At 43.6% G+C, this 16403-nt stretch overlaps 2 protein-coding genes and 1 non-coding gene across 5 annotated transcripts in view; 1 reads left to right on the top strand and 2 right to left on the bottom strand.

Moving 5' to 3' along the window:
• Positions 1 to 733: 733 nt before the first annotated feature.
• On the bottom strand, positions 734 to 7913 carry Ensa (endosulfine alpha). 3 transcript variants are annotated; one of them, XR_013109953.1, is made up of 4 exons: positions 7701 to 7913; positions 5913 to 6103; positions 4218 to 4384; positions 734 to 1459 (listed from the first exon to the last, which is right to left on the bottom strand). XR_013109953.1 is itself a non-coding variant. In XM_034500181.2 (4 exons), exons 1-4 carry the CDS (start codon positions 7755 to 7757, stop codon positions 1444 to 1446), a joined length of 366 nt encoding a protein of 121 aa, XP_034356072.1. In that variant the 5' UTR covers positions 7758 to 7907; the 3' UTR covers positions 734 to 1443. The 3 variants fall into 3 exon arrangements, 2 of the variants coding, with proteins under 2 accessions (XP_034356072.1, XP_076789040.1); XM_034500181.2 differs by having other exon boundaries at positions 5978 to 6103; positions 7701 to 7907; XM_076932925.1 differs by lacking the exon at positions 734 to 1459 and having other exon boundaries at positions 2424 to 4384.
• Positions 7914 to 11196: 3283 nt separating this feature from the next.
• Golph3l (golgi phosphoprotein 3 like) overlaps positions 11197 to 16403 on the bottom strand; it is a 30606-nt gene continuing 25399 nt past the window's right edge. The window contains exon 5 of the mRNA XM_034500991.2: positions 11197 to 13400. Coding sequence (XP_034356882.1) covers positions 12973 to 13400 — 428 coding nt within the window. The 3' untranslated portion in view covers positions 11197 to 12972. The remainder of the gene's footprint in view (positions 13401 to 16403) is intronic.
• Positions 15114 to 15217, top strand: LOC117707930 (U6 spliceosomal RNA). Its single transcript, XR_004606675.1, has one exon. It is a non-coding gene; the product is annotated as a U6 spliceosomal RNA (small nuclear RNA).

The following is a 16403-nucleotide window of genomic DNA, read 5'->3' as shown; positions in this document are numbered from 1 at the left end:
TTTCAATGTGCTCTCATCCCGCTGGGCTCACTGTCCAGCAGCACAGACTTTGAGATGTATCATAAGTCCTGGCTAAGTGAGAGGAGAGAAAGGCAGAAACATCTCCTACAGTTACAAATTCACCTGGGACCCTTCTGACTAAGACACTGAGAACAGGACTTCCTCTCTATATAGATCTGACCCTAACCCCAGAATACTGGCGATTTCAGTCAGCTCTGTCTCCTGCACTTCCCTCTAAGCGGCTTTAAGAGGCAACGTTTCAGAAAGGCAGGGTAGAATATGAAGTAGGACAAGTCCTTCTGCTTTCTGCTGGCCAGGAACAGAAAGGCCAGCTTCTTTTGCTTATTACTAACAATTCACCACTTATCCTACACAGACACACAACTTAGGAATAGAAACTGAAGGGGAAAAGGACAAAGGGGCCCCATTTTTGCTGAGTCTGTGTTGGGGGGTCAAGCACACCATTTAACCACATTTAACCAAGTTCCCTGAACTCTTTTATATTTTATATAAGATGATACATCTTCTGTATTAGCTATGAAGGGCAGGCAGAAGCCAGCCAAGGCCACCAGTCACCGTGTGCGAGCACTCCTGCTCCCTCTCCCTATGTGACAAGCCTGGTCAGAGTACCTTCTAACTCAGGGGCCCTCACCAACCTTCCCCTCAATCACACCCTCAGTATCGCTCCTTACCTCCCAAATCCCAAGAAAACACACCAACTACTTCACAATAGTTCTAGTTTTGTTTTTTTCTGTGGGTATTTTTTGTTGTTCTTTTATTTCAAATACTGAAAAAAAAAAAAAAAAAAAAAAAAATCCCCAGGGCTCTGTGGGGCTCCCCATTCACTGCCCTTCTCCACACAGCAAACCTATTTCAAGGACAGAATTTTTTTTTTTTTAAAGGAACAATTCATACTGAATCCTCAACTTGTTCTGCAGAACCAGAGAGACTTCGTTTGCTGTAAACAGCACAATTTCTTTTCTCTGACACTAGGTCACTAGCCACATTCAAAGAATGCATTTCTCTTCAGAGCTGAGCCCGAACCCCTTACCACGGTCTACTGACAGTCTCTTCACCTGACAGCCATCCCACAGCAACCCTGTGGTTCAGGAGAACGGTGGGAAATGTCCTTTTTATCAGTTTATAGACCCTCACTCATTTCCCCACGTCTCTGCTCCATCCTTTCAACCCCACCCTTGGGACGTCAATGAGTTTTCTCCCAACAGTTATTTGGAAAAAAGGTAAAACAAACAAAAAAGTTCAAGGTCTTGGTGCTCAGCCCAAGGGCTCCATGTGCTGGGACACCAGCGGGCAGGTTCTCTGCCTCTCTAGCCTGCACCCGGGCCACCTCCTGACCCCTGGCTACAAAGGCAGGGAGGGGCAGGAGCCAGCACAGGACCTGAGTGGGCAGCGTCTCACGATCTGGTGGAGCCCCAGGAAGCATCATTCAACTTGGCCACTGTGGACGAACACAGAAGAAACAAAAAACAAACAAACAAACAAACAAAAAAAAAAACACTGTCAAGTAAAAGGGAAAGCTCATGAGTTCCATCCCAGTCTCGACCCCATGGTTTCTCCAAATACTTCATTAGAGTACCTGATATACGCCTGAATATTAATTATAAGGAAGTGGGAAAATGAAAAGAAAATGTTAGTCTTTCCCTATCCATAAACAGAAGGTTTTCTGCCTTTTTTATATACTCATGGTAAACAGGAAGACAATTCTTGAGACATCAAATAATTGGAGGTTTCCTAGTGAAAAGCTCACAGGAGCCACCTAGCGCACAGCCACCAGCAGCAGTGGAGGGAATCTTAGCACTGAGGTGCTGACTGGCAGCGGCCAGGGTCAGGCCACACACTTGTTTGGAGGGGACTGAATAGACTAGATTCACTCATTACGTTTAGATTTGAAATGACCATGATCCTTCCATGCTAAGAGGAGAGCCTGAGAAGTACAGCTTGTCTCCCTGGCATCAAAGAGTGACACTATTTGATTCTGATTTCCTTTCCCCTTCCTCATCCCTATCTCCAACCCACTGTGTGTGTATACCCACTAACTACTGTGTGCTACTGGAGGTTGGAACTAGGGTCTCCCACAGGTTCAGAAAGTACTCTACATATGAACTATATTTCTGGTCCTATCTTTGCTTTTTATTTTGAGACAGGGTCTCACTAAATTCCCAAGGCCAGCTTTGAACTCACTCTAGCCCAGGCTATTAGCCTTGACGTAGCAGATCATCCTGCCTCAGTTTGTTGAACGGCTGGGATTACTAGCCAGCTTGTTTTTCCTATTCCTCCTGTCCTTTCCTAAAAACCAGACTCATTGTGAACATCAGCTTTGAAGACACAAAACTAACCACTAGAGAAGGCAGCTCAGACAGGGGAGAAAAAGGTACAGAATTCCAGAAGATCGGAGATGAAGAAAACGTACAAAATTATATATATATTTATATATATAATAACATGACATATCTATGTACAACATGGCTGGGACATTGAGGAAACTATACAATGATGTTCGGTTTTGTCCCCTTCCCACATGGACTTCTGATTAAGGATGACAGCATGAAAAAATGGAGCAAAAACCACAAAACTTATATACAATTACAAACAAGAGTCAAGGAGTTTGGGGGCCAGGGAGTCCAGGGATCCTGCTCTCTCCACTCCTTCCTCACCAACCTATTCCTACCCAATCTGAATGACGGCCAGAGACCTGAGCAGAGGCCAGTCAGTAGAAGAGTATATTCACATGTCTTTTCCCCTAACACACACATCCACAAACTCGTCAGACATCCTAAGAGCACACTGGAATCTGTAAAAGAGAGAGAGACTGCACCATCTTGCTCTTTTGAGCAGTTCTCACTCTGGCCCTTTCTGCCGATGATGAGCAGGTGGCACTCAGTAAGATCCAGGCCAAACTAGTGATGACACAGCATGACAGGCTGCTGCCTCCCTCCCTGCACCCTCTTTCCAGCCTCCACCAGTGAATCATCTGCTGAGGACCAGCTGCTCCTGCTGGCAGCAGCACTAAGCTCTGGGGACCAGCTCCCTTCTTCCCTTCTTCCTCCACAACTAACATACACCTAGTGTCTGATTACATCTGAAGTCGTGATGTCACGCCAAGTGGGCCTGTTTCCTCAGGCCCATCCAATCTGCTGCCAGAGCAGGTTTTTAGCAGTTAGGGTTAACAGCAGACCCAGGATAGTGGGCAGAGTCAAGACACATCCAGGGTCAGCCTTTTCAGGTTTGTTCTCTTTCTCTCTCAAAAAGGTTATGATACCTATGAGATTATTGTCTGAAGCTATGGCCCTTAAATCTCAAACTCTCTCTCTCTTGTCCCATGTAGCACTTCTGGTTTCACAGAGCTGAGGCTCAGCCACTGGCCTGTCTCAATTTTGGTTTTCTGATGACCAGAAGGGTATGGCAGGTGTAGGACTTTAGAGTTAGAATTAGCCTCCACATGTTTTCTTGTTTACAGATGAGGAACAGAATCAATCCAGAGAGGCTACAGCTCACATATCAGTGCTGTTGAGCGACAAGAACTACAGCCCATACATTGTAACTCCTAAACTCTTTCCATCATCCCACAATACTTTCAAAAAGCAACATGCTGGAAGAGAAAAGATACCATATTTTTCATGAGTAGCTAACGTCCATTAAACTTTACACTCCTTGAGAAGCAGGGCAACTGTTGGAGGAACACAGCAGAGGGGTTAGGTGGGCTCTGTACTTTTAGGCAAGCAAATCCCCTCTCCTTTGAAAGTACCCTACTAAACACCCACAATGGGAACACAAAGCACAAAGGCCTAAGGGACAACACACTTAAAGCACAGAGAGCGTCTCCTTCACTCTGCCTTTCCCAACATGTCAATTCAGTCTTGGGACACTGAACCTGTCACATTGCTCCAAGACAGCCTGTCCAAGGACTTGCTCTTCCAGCAGGAGAACTCGCATCTTCCACATTTCTCACCACAGGAAAAGCTGTAGCACTCTGCATTCCTAGTCTTCCCTACTCTTGGGTCTCTACTGGGCTATCATGAGGGTGTACAAGTTTCAATTTACCCAAAGAAATGAACTCAGAGCTTCTCTTCAACCTAAGCCCCCAGCAGAATGTCTTCCCTGGATGGCAAGCTGAGCTCTGACTAGGTGCCCATTCCCTGCCTACGATATATAAAAGTCCAGTGGGTGAGGAAGGGGAAGAGAGGGGCCCAGGTTACCCCGCAAGCTTGCTGGTGACGAGCGAGGACTTTCTCTGGGGCAGGTCCTGTGGGGTGGGGATGTGGTCACCGGTCACCAGGTTCTTGTCTGCTCCTGCACTTGGCAGCTGCTTGTTCTTCATCTTGGCTTTGGCCATGTTGTAGTCTCCTGAGTCAAAGTACTTTTGCTAAGAGACAGGACGGAGGTTTAGGTGAATGTGCAGCTTTGGTGTTCTTCTAGAGCAGAGATCACTGTCTACTCTCAGCATAAGCTCCCACCTAATCATCGGTCTAAGTATTCCCCATGCACAAATCCACATTACTGCCTGGACGTTTAGCTCCCAGCATTCTCTGATCTTCTCAGAATATAAGCAGTTTCCTAGCAGAAACATATACCTTTGTAGCTTAAGGGGCAGCTGTGTTCCTGAACCTAGGTGATACCTCCTATATCTTTTGTACCTTACTGAGTACAGGAAGGTACAATTACAATCATATACTTTATTCCTAACAGCTAGGAAGTAAAGCAATACCTCGGTGCTAGGGAAAATGCAGGAGTAAGAGTCAAGAAGGGTCAATCTGGGTCTACCAGCAACCAGAGACCAACCGGAAACCAACTATCAGAGCTAGAAACGGTCCTCAGAGCAGAGATGGGGTGGGCTTGCTCCTGAGATGCTGTGCTCTCCAGACTCCCAGCACTCCCACACGCACTCGCTCCATGTCTGCCTACGCCTGGATCGCCTACAGCAAGATAAGCTGCAAATCAGCATCACATTGTCATCTGTGACTAAGACTGAGCACCTGGGATTCTCCACAGGCGACTACTTCTCTCTCCATCTCATGCTCCCACTACAGTTTTGTCCTTACAGCCTGTCAGCTCACGGCAGGGAGATGGCCATGAATGCAGACCTCCATTGCTGAGGAAGGCCATTCCAGCTGCTCTGTTTCCTTACTTTCGTGGTGTTATAGGTTGAACCCAGGCTAGACAAGTGCTTTCCCATGGAGCTATATCCTCTATCACTCTGTACAGGAAAAACAATTGTCTCTGTGTTACTTTTTCTTCTCGTTTTGAGACAGGGTCTCAGAAAACCCTGGAACTCACTATGTAGACCAGGCTGGCCTTAATCTCAAAGATTTACCTGCCTTTGCCTCCCCAGTTCTGGGATTAAAGGCATGTCCTTTTTTTATTTTTAAGATAATTAAAAATTTTTTTTAAAAAATTACATTTGTATATGTGTCCATGGAAGCCAGAGAATCTGAAGCTGAAGTCCCAGCTGCCTGATGTGAGTGCTGGGACCCAAATACTGCCTTTCTGGAAGACAGCAGCCCAGCTCTCTCAACTGCTGAGCCATCTCTCTAGCCCTAGCCTAGGCTGTTCCTGCATTTGTGGTTATCTTCCTGCTTCAGCTTAGGTGCTAAGATCACAGACAGGATCGAGCACATTCAGCTAAAATAAGTTTCTTGAGGAGTATGGTTAATGTGTGATGCTAGCTTTAACAGTCTACTGAAACCTACTGCACCACCTAAAGAATTTTGGGTCGTCTGTCTCTAAAATCCTTCCTTCAGTCCCCATCTAACACCTACCCAAATGCCCAACATTAAGCATTCATTTCCTATAGTCAGAAGAGAAGTAACATCATTGCAAAGACTCACAATAATCTGTTTTTCTCTTTTCAAGTTTCTAATTCATTTTTAGTACTGCTAAATAACCAAACCTACAGAAAAACATGCAGTAGAACCTCTATGGACTTCATCCAAGTGCCACAGTATAAGGCGTCCCATACCCCTTTCTGGAGTCTCTTCATGAGGAAATCGGAGCCTCCAGGCTTCTGTCCTAGGCTTGGGTATTTGGCCTTTAGCTTCGCCTCCTCAGCTCTCTCAGGAAGAATACCTTCTTTCTCCTGTGTATCCTGAAGGAAACACGCCAAGTAAAATTAATGGCTGAAAAACAATGACTTCTAATATCTGATAACCTTTATGTTATCAAACTCTCCTAGAGGGCTACCTGTTTGTAAATATGCTATCTACACTCTGTTCTGTTTAGTGTGTGTATTATTTAAGGATTTATTTATTTTATGTGCATGTACTCTGCAGGCATGTATGTCTGTGTACCACATGGATGCCTGGTGCCCTCCAGTTCAGAACAGGGCATCAGGTCTCCTAGAACTGAAATATAAATGGTTGTGAGCTACCATGGGAACTAAATCCAGGTGCTCCTCAAGAGCAATGAGTGTCCTTAGCCACTGAGTCTTTCCTGCTCCTCTACTCTTAAACGTTAGACCTTTGTTCAAATCCCTAAGCTCAAGATAACTGTATCAAGAAAAACAAGTTAGTTCTTATAATACACCTAAGGAATTACCCCAGTGACCCATGAATACTAGGTTAGAGGTAGTATCTAAACATGATACTTGAATCACAGAGCAAGCCATAGCTCACTCAGCACCGATAGTAGGAAAGATAAAAAAGGAACTGGGAGAGTTCTTGGCTGTGCTACAGGTCAGAGCAACTTCTCTTCTGAGAGGCTCCCTCCTTATTCACACTCTAAGAAGCAATCTGGTCTCACTGTGGAGGATGCAAGGCATGTAGCCTATTCTAAAGATATCTACCAGAGTAATATACTTTCATAAATGCAGGCAGGCAAGAGGTAAACAGAAATCAACATGCCATTAGTCTGTCAGTCAGTCTGTCTTTCTTTCGTTTTTTTTTTTTTTTTAAATTTTCTGAGACAAGGGTTCTTTGTGTATACCAGGCTGTTCTTGAACTCAAGAGATCCACCTGCCTCTGCCTCTGCCTTCAGAGGCGTGAAACACCATCTCCTGTATTTTCACTTGACAAACAGGTTCAGAGATAACACGAAGTGTATTTAATGAGTCCTTGAGCTCAGTGTTAAGTAACTCAAATATGGTGTAGAAGAAGGGGTTTGGAATTAGTGTTTCCATAATGCGATGGTGGGTGGACTACATCCCACTGCGGAGAAATTCGAGGGGATATATAAGTCACTGACGGTGAACAACAAATCATCCCTATCAAATAGGTCTCAGGAAGTTGCCACCTAAACCTACCCCATGGTAATAATTACTCTTTTCCCCTCCCCCAATGCTGGTTTCTTTTAAATGTCTTCACCTTGACCTCTCTTGCTATGGATGAAGGATGAGCTCGTGTCTGGTGGTTATTCTACTAATCAAACATCTTCATTTACAGCTCTGGACCACCAGCCAGCCCCCTTTCATTCGCCTCATCTTTCCAAACACCCGCCCACGCCAGAGCTCGGCCAATTATAGAACAGTTTCCATGAACTGAATAGAGGCCTACTGGCCAATAAGAAAGGGAGCCCACAGATTGACAATAGGTTTGACTAATCGACATCAGGGCACCAGGCCGCGCCGAAACGCAGCCTGCGCGACATCAGTAGTGGCCAACCCCTGTGTACCCCGAGGCAGAGGCGGCCAATCATCGGCGGCGGGGGCGTATTCCGCCCGCGCGGCCACCCCCGTTTCCCCTTCTCACCTGCTTCTCCTCGCCGGTCTCCTCCGCAGGGTTTTCTTCTTCTTGTTTCTGGGACATGGCAGAACCGGGACTGTGTAATTCAGGGCCCGGGAAGTCAGCCGGAAAAGGGAAGGGGGAGGGGAAACGGGGATAACCTGAGCTGCTGCTTCGGCTCCTGTCACTATGGTTGCTCAGTCAAAATGGCGGCTCAACCCCGTGACGTTGAGACCGCCCCCTCCTATGGGAGCCAATGAGTGGGTTTGACGGGGCAATGACGTAACGACACACCAATAAACGTTGGCTGGAGGTGGGAGTCCTCTTCAGAAGCGACAGGCAAGCTAGAACACCAACCGGGAAAGAGAGCGGGCCACAGAACCAATTAGAAGCTTGCATGGACCTTAGGGGCAGGACAGCTAAGGTTGTTTTTTTTTTTTTTTTTTTTTTTTTGTTCTTGGGTGGGCCGAAGCTGCTTTCAGTTTCTTAGCCAAGTCCCGGGCTAGTCGCTGAAGTTACATCAGAGACAGGTTAACTTAGAAATCTTTTATTCTCTGGTGCAAAGGATCAAGCCTTGAGCGGTGTTAGAAGGAAGTTACCCACGACCAGAAATAAAAATTGGAAGACAAACTGATATTTAGCAGTTTTCCAGAACTGAGTGCTAGCTTGTATGAGACTTGAGTTTTCTTGTATGATTTTCATTTACACTTTAATCCTTGTAATTGTTAAGAATCATTCTGTGGAGACATAACTTCTTGAATTTAAGACTGTAGTTCTAGGCACATAATAAACATTTAGCACATATATTAAATACCAGCTAATGTAAACAAAACCATAGTTCAATAATAGTTCTTAACCTAATGGTTCCTGTCTACTCTCACAAAGGACGCTGAAACAGGAGGCTCCCCTGAGTGTGAAGCAAACCAAGGCTACACAGTGCTACACTGTCTCAAAAACGAAAGGCAACCAAAGAACTAGGGATAGTTCTTGAGCATCTATCTAGTAGATAGTACTATGTTACTTTTATATGAATACATATATAAGGCAGCCTCTGCTTTTCAAAGCTTTTTAATTCTCAGATTAAGCTGTTGTCATTGTTGTCACCTCCTCCTCTTTTCCCCTGCTGCTCCTGCTCCTCCTCCTCCTTCTCCTCCTCCTCCTCCTCTTCCTCGTCCTCCTCTCCTTTTTGGTTTTTCTATGTAACAGTTCTGGCTCTTCTGGAACTTACTCTGTGGACCAGGCTGGCCTCAAAATCACAGAGATCTGCTAGCCTCTGCCTCCCAAATACTGGGACTCAAGTCTTGAGTGTTAATCAACAAGTATTACATATTTATATTCTGAATAATTGGTTTAATAGCTGGGCATCAGCCCATACCTGTATGTACTGCACTTGAGAGGCATAGGCAGCAACTTCACAAATTCAAGGCTGTCTCTGCCTACATAGTGAATTTAATGCCAGACCCTGTTGCAAAACAGAAAAAAGAAAAAAAATGAGGAATAATAGTCACAGGTACTATCTCCATAGTAACAACCCACTGCTCTTTTGTGGTATACTAAACAAAATACAACAAAGTCTATCTAATAACAGCACTGCCCATGACTTTTTCATTTTTTGAGACTGAGTCTCCCTGTGTAGCCCCTTGCTGGCGTAAAACTCATTATATAGACAGGGCTGGTTTTGAACCTCTAGAGATCCACCTGCTTTTCTGCCTCTGCCTCCAAGTTCTGAATCCAAGGCACAGGCAACAACAGTTTTTGGTAACCTTTTGTGATAGATAGGATTGGGGGCTACTTGATCATTTCTCTTAGCACGGTGCACTTCTCATGGGACAATCTGAGAATACTGGAACACACAGATGATTACTATAAAAGGCAAAAAAAAAAAAAAGCTCTAGAAAAACTTTAAAAATCCATACAGAGTCCAGGGTCAAAAGAAAAAAGTGGTTCTGACAAAGGTCATTTAGAAATACCCCAGGACAAATCAGAGAAAGGCTTTCTTAGGCTAGTGAGAAGCAGAACTGACCTTCAGGAAGGTTAATTTGTTGGTGATGAATACAAATATTTGGAAACTTAGGCACAAAGGTGGGCAGTCTAAGCCAAGTCTACTGCAAGCTTTAGGTAAGAGATAACTAGGATTAACCTAAAAATGTGGTGGTTAAGAGCAAAGCAGAGATACATGTGTAGCTCAGTGGGAGAGCACATGTCTACAATTCATAAAGCCCCGAGTTCAATCTCCAGTACTGCTGGCAGCAGTGGGTGGGTGAGATGGGGGAGTGTGTGTATGGCTATAATGGGGAGAAAAAGAAAGAGAAGTTAAGGAAGACAAAATGTAAGACTAAGCCTAATTAACAGTATATGAGAAGCTGGACCTAGTGGGGTAGGCCTATAATGTCAGCAACTCAGGAGGCTGAAACAGAATTGCAGATTCAATGCCAGCCTGGGAAACTTAAGACTCTGTCTTTAAAAAGAAAATAATAAACAAAAAACAAACAGGAGAGAGGCCTGGAGGCATGGCTCAACAGTTAAGAGTACTGGCTGTTCTTGCAGAGGACATAGGTAAGGTTCTCAGTACCCACAAGACTCACAACCATCTGTAACTCCAATTCCAGAGGACTCTGAGGCCGTCTTCTGGTTTCCACTGGCATTCCATGCATGTGGTACATAAACACACATGTGAGCAAAACATCCATATGCACAAAATTAAATTTTTAAGATTTATTAATTTATTTAATGTATATGAGTACGTTGTGGCTGTCTTCAGACACACCAAAGAGGGCATCGGATCCCATTACAGATGGTTGTGAGCCACCATGTGGTTGCTGGGAATTGAACTCAGGGCCTCTGGAAGAGCAGTCAGTGCTCTTAACCGCTGAGCCATCTCTCCAGCCCATGAAATTTTTAAAAAAAGATTTAAAAATAATAAATAAAATTATTAAAATAAATAAATTCAATAGCTGTGTGTGATTTATTAGACTGGTATCAGCCTGAATACAAGGGATGAGAAACTGTGTTCTTCCAAATGACGGTATGTAGAAGCAGTAACAGCAACAGGCACCAGAGAGATGGCGTAGTAGGTAAAGATATTTGCTGCCAAACCTAACGATCATAGTTCATCCCACAAGGTATCAGGAGAGAATCAGTTCTCATATGCTTCATTTTACATACCAAAGCATAACCGCTCCGAATATAGACATTTCTTCCTGTTCCTTGTTCTCTAGATATTCTAAGGGAGAGAATAAGCCAATCATAAGCAGATGTATGTTTTATTAGCTAATAGTTAGAGCTGGTCCATTGCCCATCAAAGGCATTATTAGGTTCACCTCTTAGATAAGGTCAAGTGTCATTTGCAAGGTATTCACAGGAAAAGCCATCCTTATTCTATTCAATGGTAATATTGTTACTGGGTAACTTATTTTGAAATGGAGACTCTACTGGGATGTTAGTTAGTGCCTAGGTCAGCACTGCTGTGCACTGTCAATGTATACTACAATAAGATAAAAACCATGTACAGAGAGACCAGAGGCACAATTACTGATCTTTATTATACAGAAACATGAAGGCAATATACACTAAATGAGTGTTTGGCAGTGAACATTACACAGATTAGAAGTGAAGACATCCTCATTTTATGGACATATAAAAATAAACACTGAGAGTTGCAAGAAAGAATGCAACTTCTATCCCCAAATAAGCTGAAGCTTTCAAAGGAAAACATGGTTTCAATTCACTATGAATTGCTCCAATGGGAAGATGAGCTGCTAGGTTATACATGGCGTGGCTCTTGCTCCTCTAGAGCCCGACTAAGGCTCTCCTTAGGTTCTCAAATGACAGCTTCTATCTCTACTCATCTAAGAGTCAGGTGAAATGAAAACAATAACAATGAGCTGGAAATCTTTCATGGACCTAGGTAGGTTCAGGGGAGCAGACCAAGTTACTCTAATTTATTTCTGATCAGAAGGATTTGGTGTTAGTCCAAGTCATCTGTAGTGGCTGTGGGACAGCCTGTCTCTCCCCAGTGGTCAACAGAGTGCTTGAAATCTGCACAATATAGTGCTGGCTTCTTTACAACCCTTGAACCTAGGCTTTGCATTTGTTGCTGGTGACACTCAACTGCCCATCTAAATAGGATCTCTTCACTCTCTCTACTGAAGCAAAAACATTTTAAGGGATTTTGGCCAGGATGGCTGTGTTGAAAGAAGACACAATTTAGAGGGTGTAAATAGATTAAATATACACAGAACTACTGCCAAAGCCCTTAAATATAGAAAAAATTTATCAATTTATGTAGAAAATAAAACCAGGAACTATGAAAATATGGAGTTTGGCTACATTGTCTGGACTCAATGCTATAATTTGAGACTTGAAACTTAAAATTCCCTTAATTCTATCAGAGTAGAGATATTTAAAGTAGTCTAGAGCATAGGACAGTCACATACTAAGGATAAAAAGTCTTTAATTTTTGAATGAGAGACGGTCTCATATAGCCAAAAATAGCCCTGAACTCACTAATCTAGCTGCTATTATCTCCTAAGTGCTAGGATGACAGGTGTTTACCCAGACACTTGGTTTCAAAACTGTAAAGTCTCATGTTGCTTCCCTTCTCTACAGGTTCTAATACTGGCTGTATGAAGGAGGTGACTGAGGCACACTGCTTTTTAAATTCAGACTCTTAATAAATGTGAGAGCAAGATAATGCTAAAAAGGAGTGTGGATATAATTTTGCTTTTAGAAAGAAGAGATTCTGGTCATCAAACTTGGAATGCTTTCATTATATAAAGATGAGAAAATCACAGGTAGGAAGTATAATCTCAGGAAACATTTGCTTCAAAATTAGTCTTATTTCCATCATCCTTCATTCAAAGAGTCAGTGATTTCAGGGGAAGTGTCATTGTTTAACAGAGGTGAAGAGACAAAGGCTGAGAAAACATGAATAAGGGAGAAAAAATTAAATATGGTTTACCCTTCATTTCCTTCACATTTTGTTGCTGGAAAACTCTAATCCTCACATAGGAACCCCTGTTTATCCAGAAGCACACTGGTTAAAACTAAACCTCAAAAAACGGGAAATGTTTATTAGATGTGTGTGGGTTCACTCCTTTCATTCAGACAGAGTAGAAGTGAGATAGAGTCTGTTTAGAAGGTCATGGCCCATGGAAAGGCCCTGAGGTTGTCCCCCTCAAGTCAGGAGTCTGATTCAAAAAGAGGGGGAATGATGACAGTATCTCATCACAGCAATCTCAGTGATAGGGGTCTCTGACAGTCACCAGCCAGCAGGGAAACAGACACCTGGCTGCTGGCTTTAGGATTTGTGGAAGGCTGCCAGCACAGCCCAGATCATCTCTGTGGCACTGTGCTTTGTCCCCTCCACTTCAGGGTCCAGTTCTACTAGGTCCTTGGTTCGATTCATTGCCACATCATACTTATCATCTGTCAGACAAGAGAAGACATTCTCCAGCACATCGGAGGAATGGGCCAGCACCAGGAGCGCCAGCGTTCGCCTGTCCATGCGCTGAGGGTCATTCACCCACCGTTCCAGCACACTGTCTTGAAGCTTCTTCATTAGTCGCTGTTTCTCTGTTGTATTGGTCACTGGATGAGTGGTCATGTCGAACAGCAGGAAATTCTGCTTCTCTGTGGTTAGAATACCCTTTTCTACCAGGTTCTTGGCAATTCGTTCTCGTACATTTCTCAGCTGGTACTGTAATTTGAAGGGGTTCCATGTCTCACCTGTTGGGAAACAGATAGTGGAAAACAAAATTTAAAAAGCCAGTTTGTTATTTGAGCTTTGTTGAAAAAATTTTTAAAAAGATTTATTTATTTTATTTATATGAGTGCACTGTAGCTGTCTTCAGACACATCAGAAAAGGCATCAGATCCCATTACAGATGGTTGTAAGCCACCATGTGGTTGCTGGGATTTGAACTCAGGACCTCCAGAAGAACAATCAGTGCTCTTTACTGCTGAGCCATCTCTCCAGCCCTTGTTTAAAAATTTAAAAGCACAATCTCCATCCATGGAGGAATAATGTCAACTCACTCTTTAATCCATACTTTGTGCTTTCTGTGTTGGTTTTGACTCTATTTCACATTAAATGATCCAACTATTATCACACATACACACCATGTACACACATACACAACCGCACACACAAAACTATACATGCATAAAACCATACACACATATACACATGCACATGTGCTTACACATGTGTACACAGATGTGCACGGATGTGCACACACACATCACTGTGGGCGTCCATCATGCTAGTGCTCATGGACTATTTACACTGATTATTTAGTATGTATGGAAGCATGTGTGTGGTAGTCAGAACTGGTTCTCTCCTTCCTTTCACCCTGTGGGTTCTAGGGATCAAAGTCAGGCTGTGAAGCTTGGTAGCAAGCACCTTTATCTGCTAAAAGCAACTTGCCAGCCTTCTGATTTTTAATTTTTGTTCTCTCTATTTTTTTTTTTTTTTTGGTTTTATTTGTAGTTATGTATGTACACAGGTGTGCACAGAGACCAGAATAGGGTGTTGAATATCTTGGAGCTAGAGTTACAGGCTCTTGCAAGCCACCTGACATAAATGCTGGGAACTGAACTTAGGTCCTCTGGAAGAGCAGGAAACACTCTTAACCCCAACTCTCTGGCCCCTTATTTCAACTCATGTATGAATTCTCTGTGATGTTGTTAGTCATTCTTGAATGTGTGTGTGTGAGAGAGAGGGAGGGAGGGAGGGAGGGAGAGAAAGAGAGAGAGAGAGAGAGAGAGAGAGAGAGAGAGAGAGAGAGAGAGAAAGAGAGAGAAAGAGAGAAACATGGATGTCTGAGAACAGCCTCAGGGTCATCTTGTCCTACCTTACCCTCTTTTTCTCAGACAGGGTCTCTCACCTGCCTGAAGATTACCAGGTAGGCTGGGCTAGCTGGTCATCAAGCTAGTCTCCTCACTGGGATTAAAGAGCACATTACTTGGTCTAGATTATTTATCCACCCACCCACCCATCCATCCACTCATCCACCCACTCATCCACCCACCCATCCACCCACTCATCCACCCACCCATCCACCCACTCATCCACCCACTCATCCACCCACCCACCCATCCACCCACCCATCCACCCACCATCCACCCACCCATCCACCCACCCATCCACCCACCCACCCATCCACCCACCCATCCACCCACCCATCCACCCACCCACTCATCCACCCACCCACCCATCCACCCATTCATCCATCTGGGTTCAGAGGATCAAATTCATGTTTTTATGCTTGCAAGACAAGTAGTTTACTGATCTCTCTCTCTCTCTCTCTCTCTCTCTCTCTCTCTCTCTTGCCCTTGTTCTTATGTTTTTTTGCCATTCTGTTCAAGATATTAGTTTTTCTAGGATGACTTCTTTTCCATATCACATGTGTTCTAGGTGGGTTGGTAAAACTAAAAACACTGCTTTCTTCAGCAGCAAAATTACTAAAATTGGAATGATATACAGATTAGCATGGCCCCTGCACATGGGTGACATGGAAATTCATGAAATGTTTCATATTTAAAAATAAAATATAAAAAAAATATAATTGAGTGGTCTAAGTTCCTTTTCTACTTATTGGGTGGAAGGCCTACCCTGACAATATGGCCTGGGCTGCCCCATTCTAGCTTCTTTGAAGAGGTTCTAGACTAGAAAAGAAATGACAAGAAAGAGGACAAAAGGCTGCCTGCCATTCCACTACCCATAGAGCAAGAAGGTATCACACTAGGAGAAATGGGCTAAAAGTCTGCAGGAAGAGTTCCATAGCTGAATCTGAGAAGTCCATTTGGTTGAATGTAGAGAATTTTAAGTTTTAAAGGTGTTGCTGAAAACCATGGAAATGTTGGTAAAGGACAATTGCCAGGATTCTGAGAGCAAACATCAACTGGCAAAGCCTCCTGGAATTCAACAGTAACCAGAGAAAATGCAGCAACACCTTGCTGGGATCATGGTCAACTCTGGTGAGTGCAAGGGTGTGGGCTTATACTAGATGCACACACTCAGGTGCAATCAGAACAGGATTTGGAGCTTAACACCAGGGGTTTAAGTGTAACCTTTGATTGAACATGTAACAGTAAGCAACTACCCACCCCACACCCATCTGCTTTCCTTCTGAGACAGTGTCTGAGCATATAAAAAGTGTCTTATATTTTCTTATGTCTGGCCTCAAACTGGTGGTCCTTCTGCCTCAGGCGTACATTCCTATGCTCAGATAATAAGTGGCCGTGACTCTAATAAGTTAGGCTTAAAATATACAAATCTGGTAGACTTCCAGGTTCTCTTGGAATTCTGGTTTTCTATATTACAGAAGCTCTATTTGACCTGGTAAAGCTATGAAGACTGAGGTTTGCTTCCTGTGCTTGATGGACGGGAGCTATTCCAGGTGTTGTAGGCTGGCAACACTGGGACCCTAAAGTCCCACTTTAACTCTGAGAAGTTCTGTACTGGAAGGGCAAGCTGTGTTCATAATCAAGACTGCTGTCTTCCTCAGAAAACCAAAAGGAATTTCCAAGTAACTAGCCTTTATTCTTGTATTTTTTGCTTCTGTTAAAAAAAAAAAAATGGGGTAAATTATAATAGCTGTGTCCAGATCTCAGGTCATATATGTTCAACAGTAAAAGGGTAAAAAAAAAATCTAAGTACAGCTCAGTAGTTTAGACTGAGCCTAGCATGTGTAGGCCTTAGGGCGAATCCCCAGCATCAAAGAAACA

The sequence above is a fragment of the Arvicanthis niloticus genome, chromosome 4, assembly GCF_011762505.2.
Source record: "Arvicanthis niloticus isolate mArvNil1 chromosome 4, mArvNil1.pat.X, whole genome shotgun sequence".
In the NCBI taxonomy this organism is placed as follows: domain Eukaryota; kingdom Metazoa; phylum Chordata; class Mammalia; order Rodentia; family Muridae; genus Arvicanthis; species Arvicanthis niloticus.
This window is presented reverse-complemented; position numbering and strand designations above follow the sequence as displayed.

What these genes read in the sequence shown, in the direction of transcription:
- Ensa (XM_034500181.2), bottom strand. Translation starts at nt 7,757, where the DNA reads ATGTCCCAGAAACAAGAAGAAGAAAACCCTGCGGAGGAGACCGGCGAG. An exon ending in AGACCGGCGAGGAGAAGCAG is followed by an intron (nt 6,104 to 7,700) that starts GTGAGAAGGGGA and finishes TGTTTCCTTCAG; the next exon opens with GATACACAGGAGAAAGAAGG. An exon ending in TGAAGAGACTCCAGAAAGGG is followed by an intron (nt 4,385 to 5,977) that starts GTATGGGACGCC and finishes CCTGTCTCTTAG; the next exon opens with CAAAAGTACTTTGACTCAGG.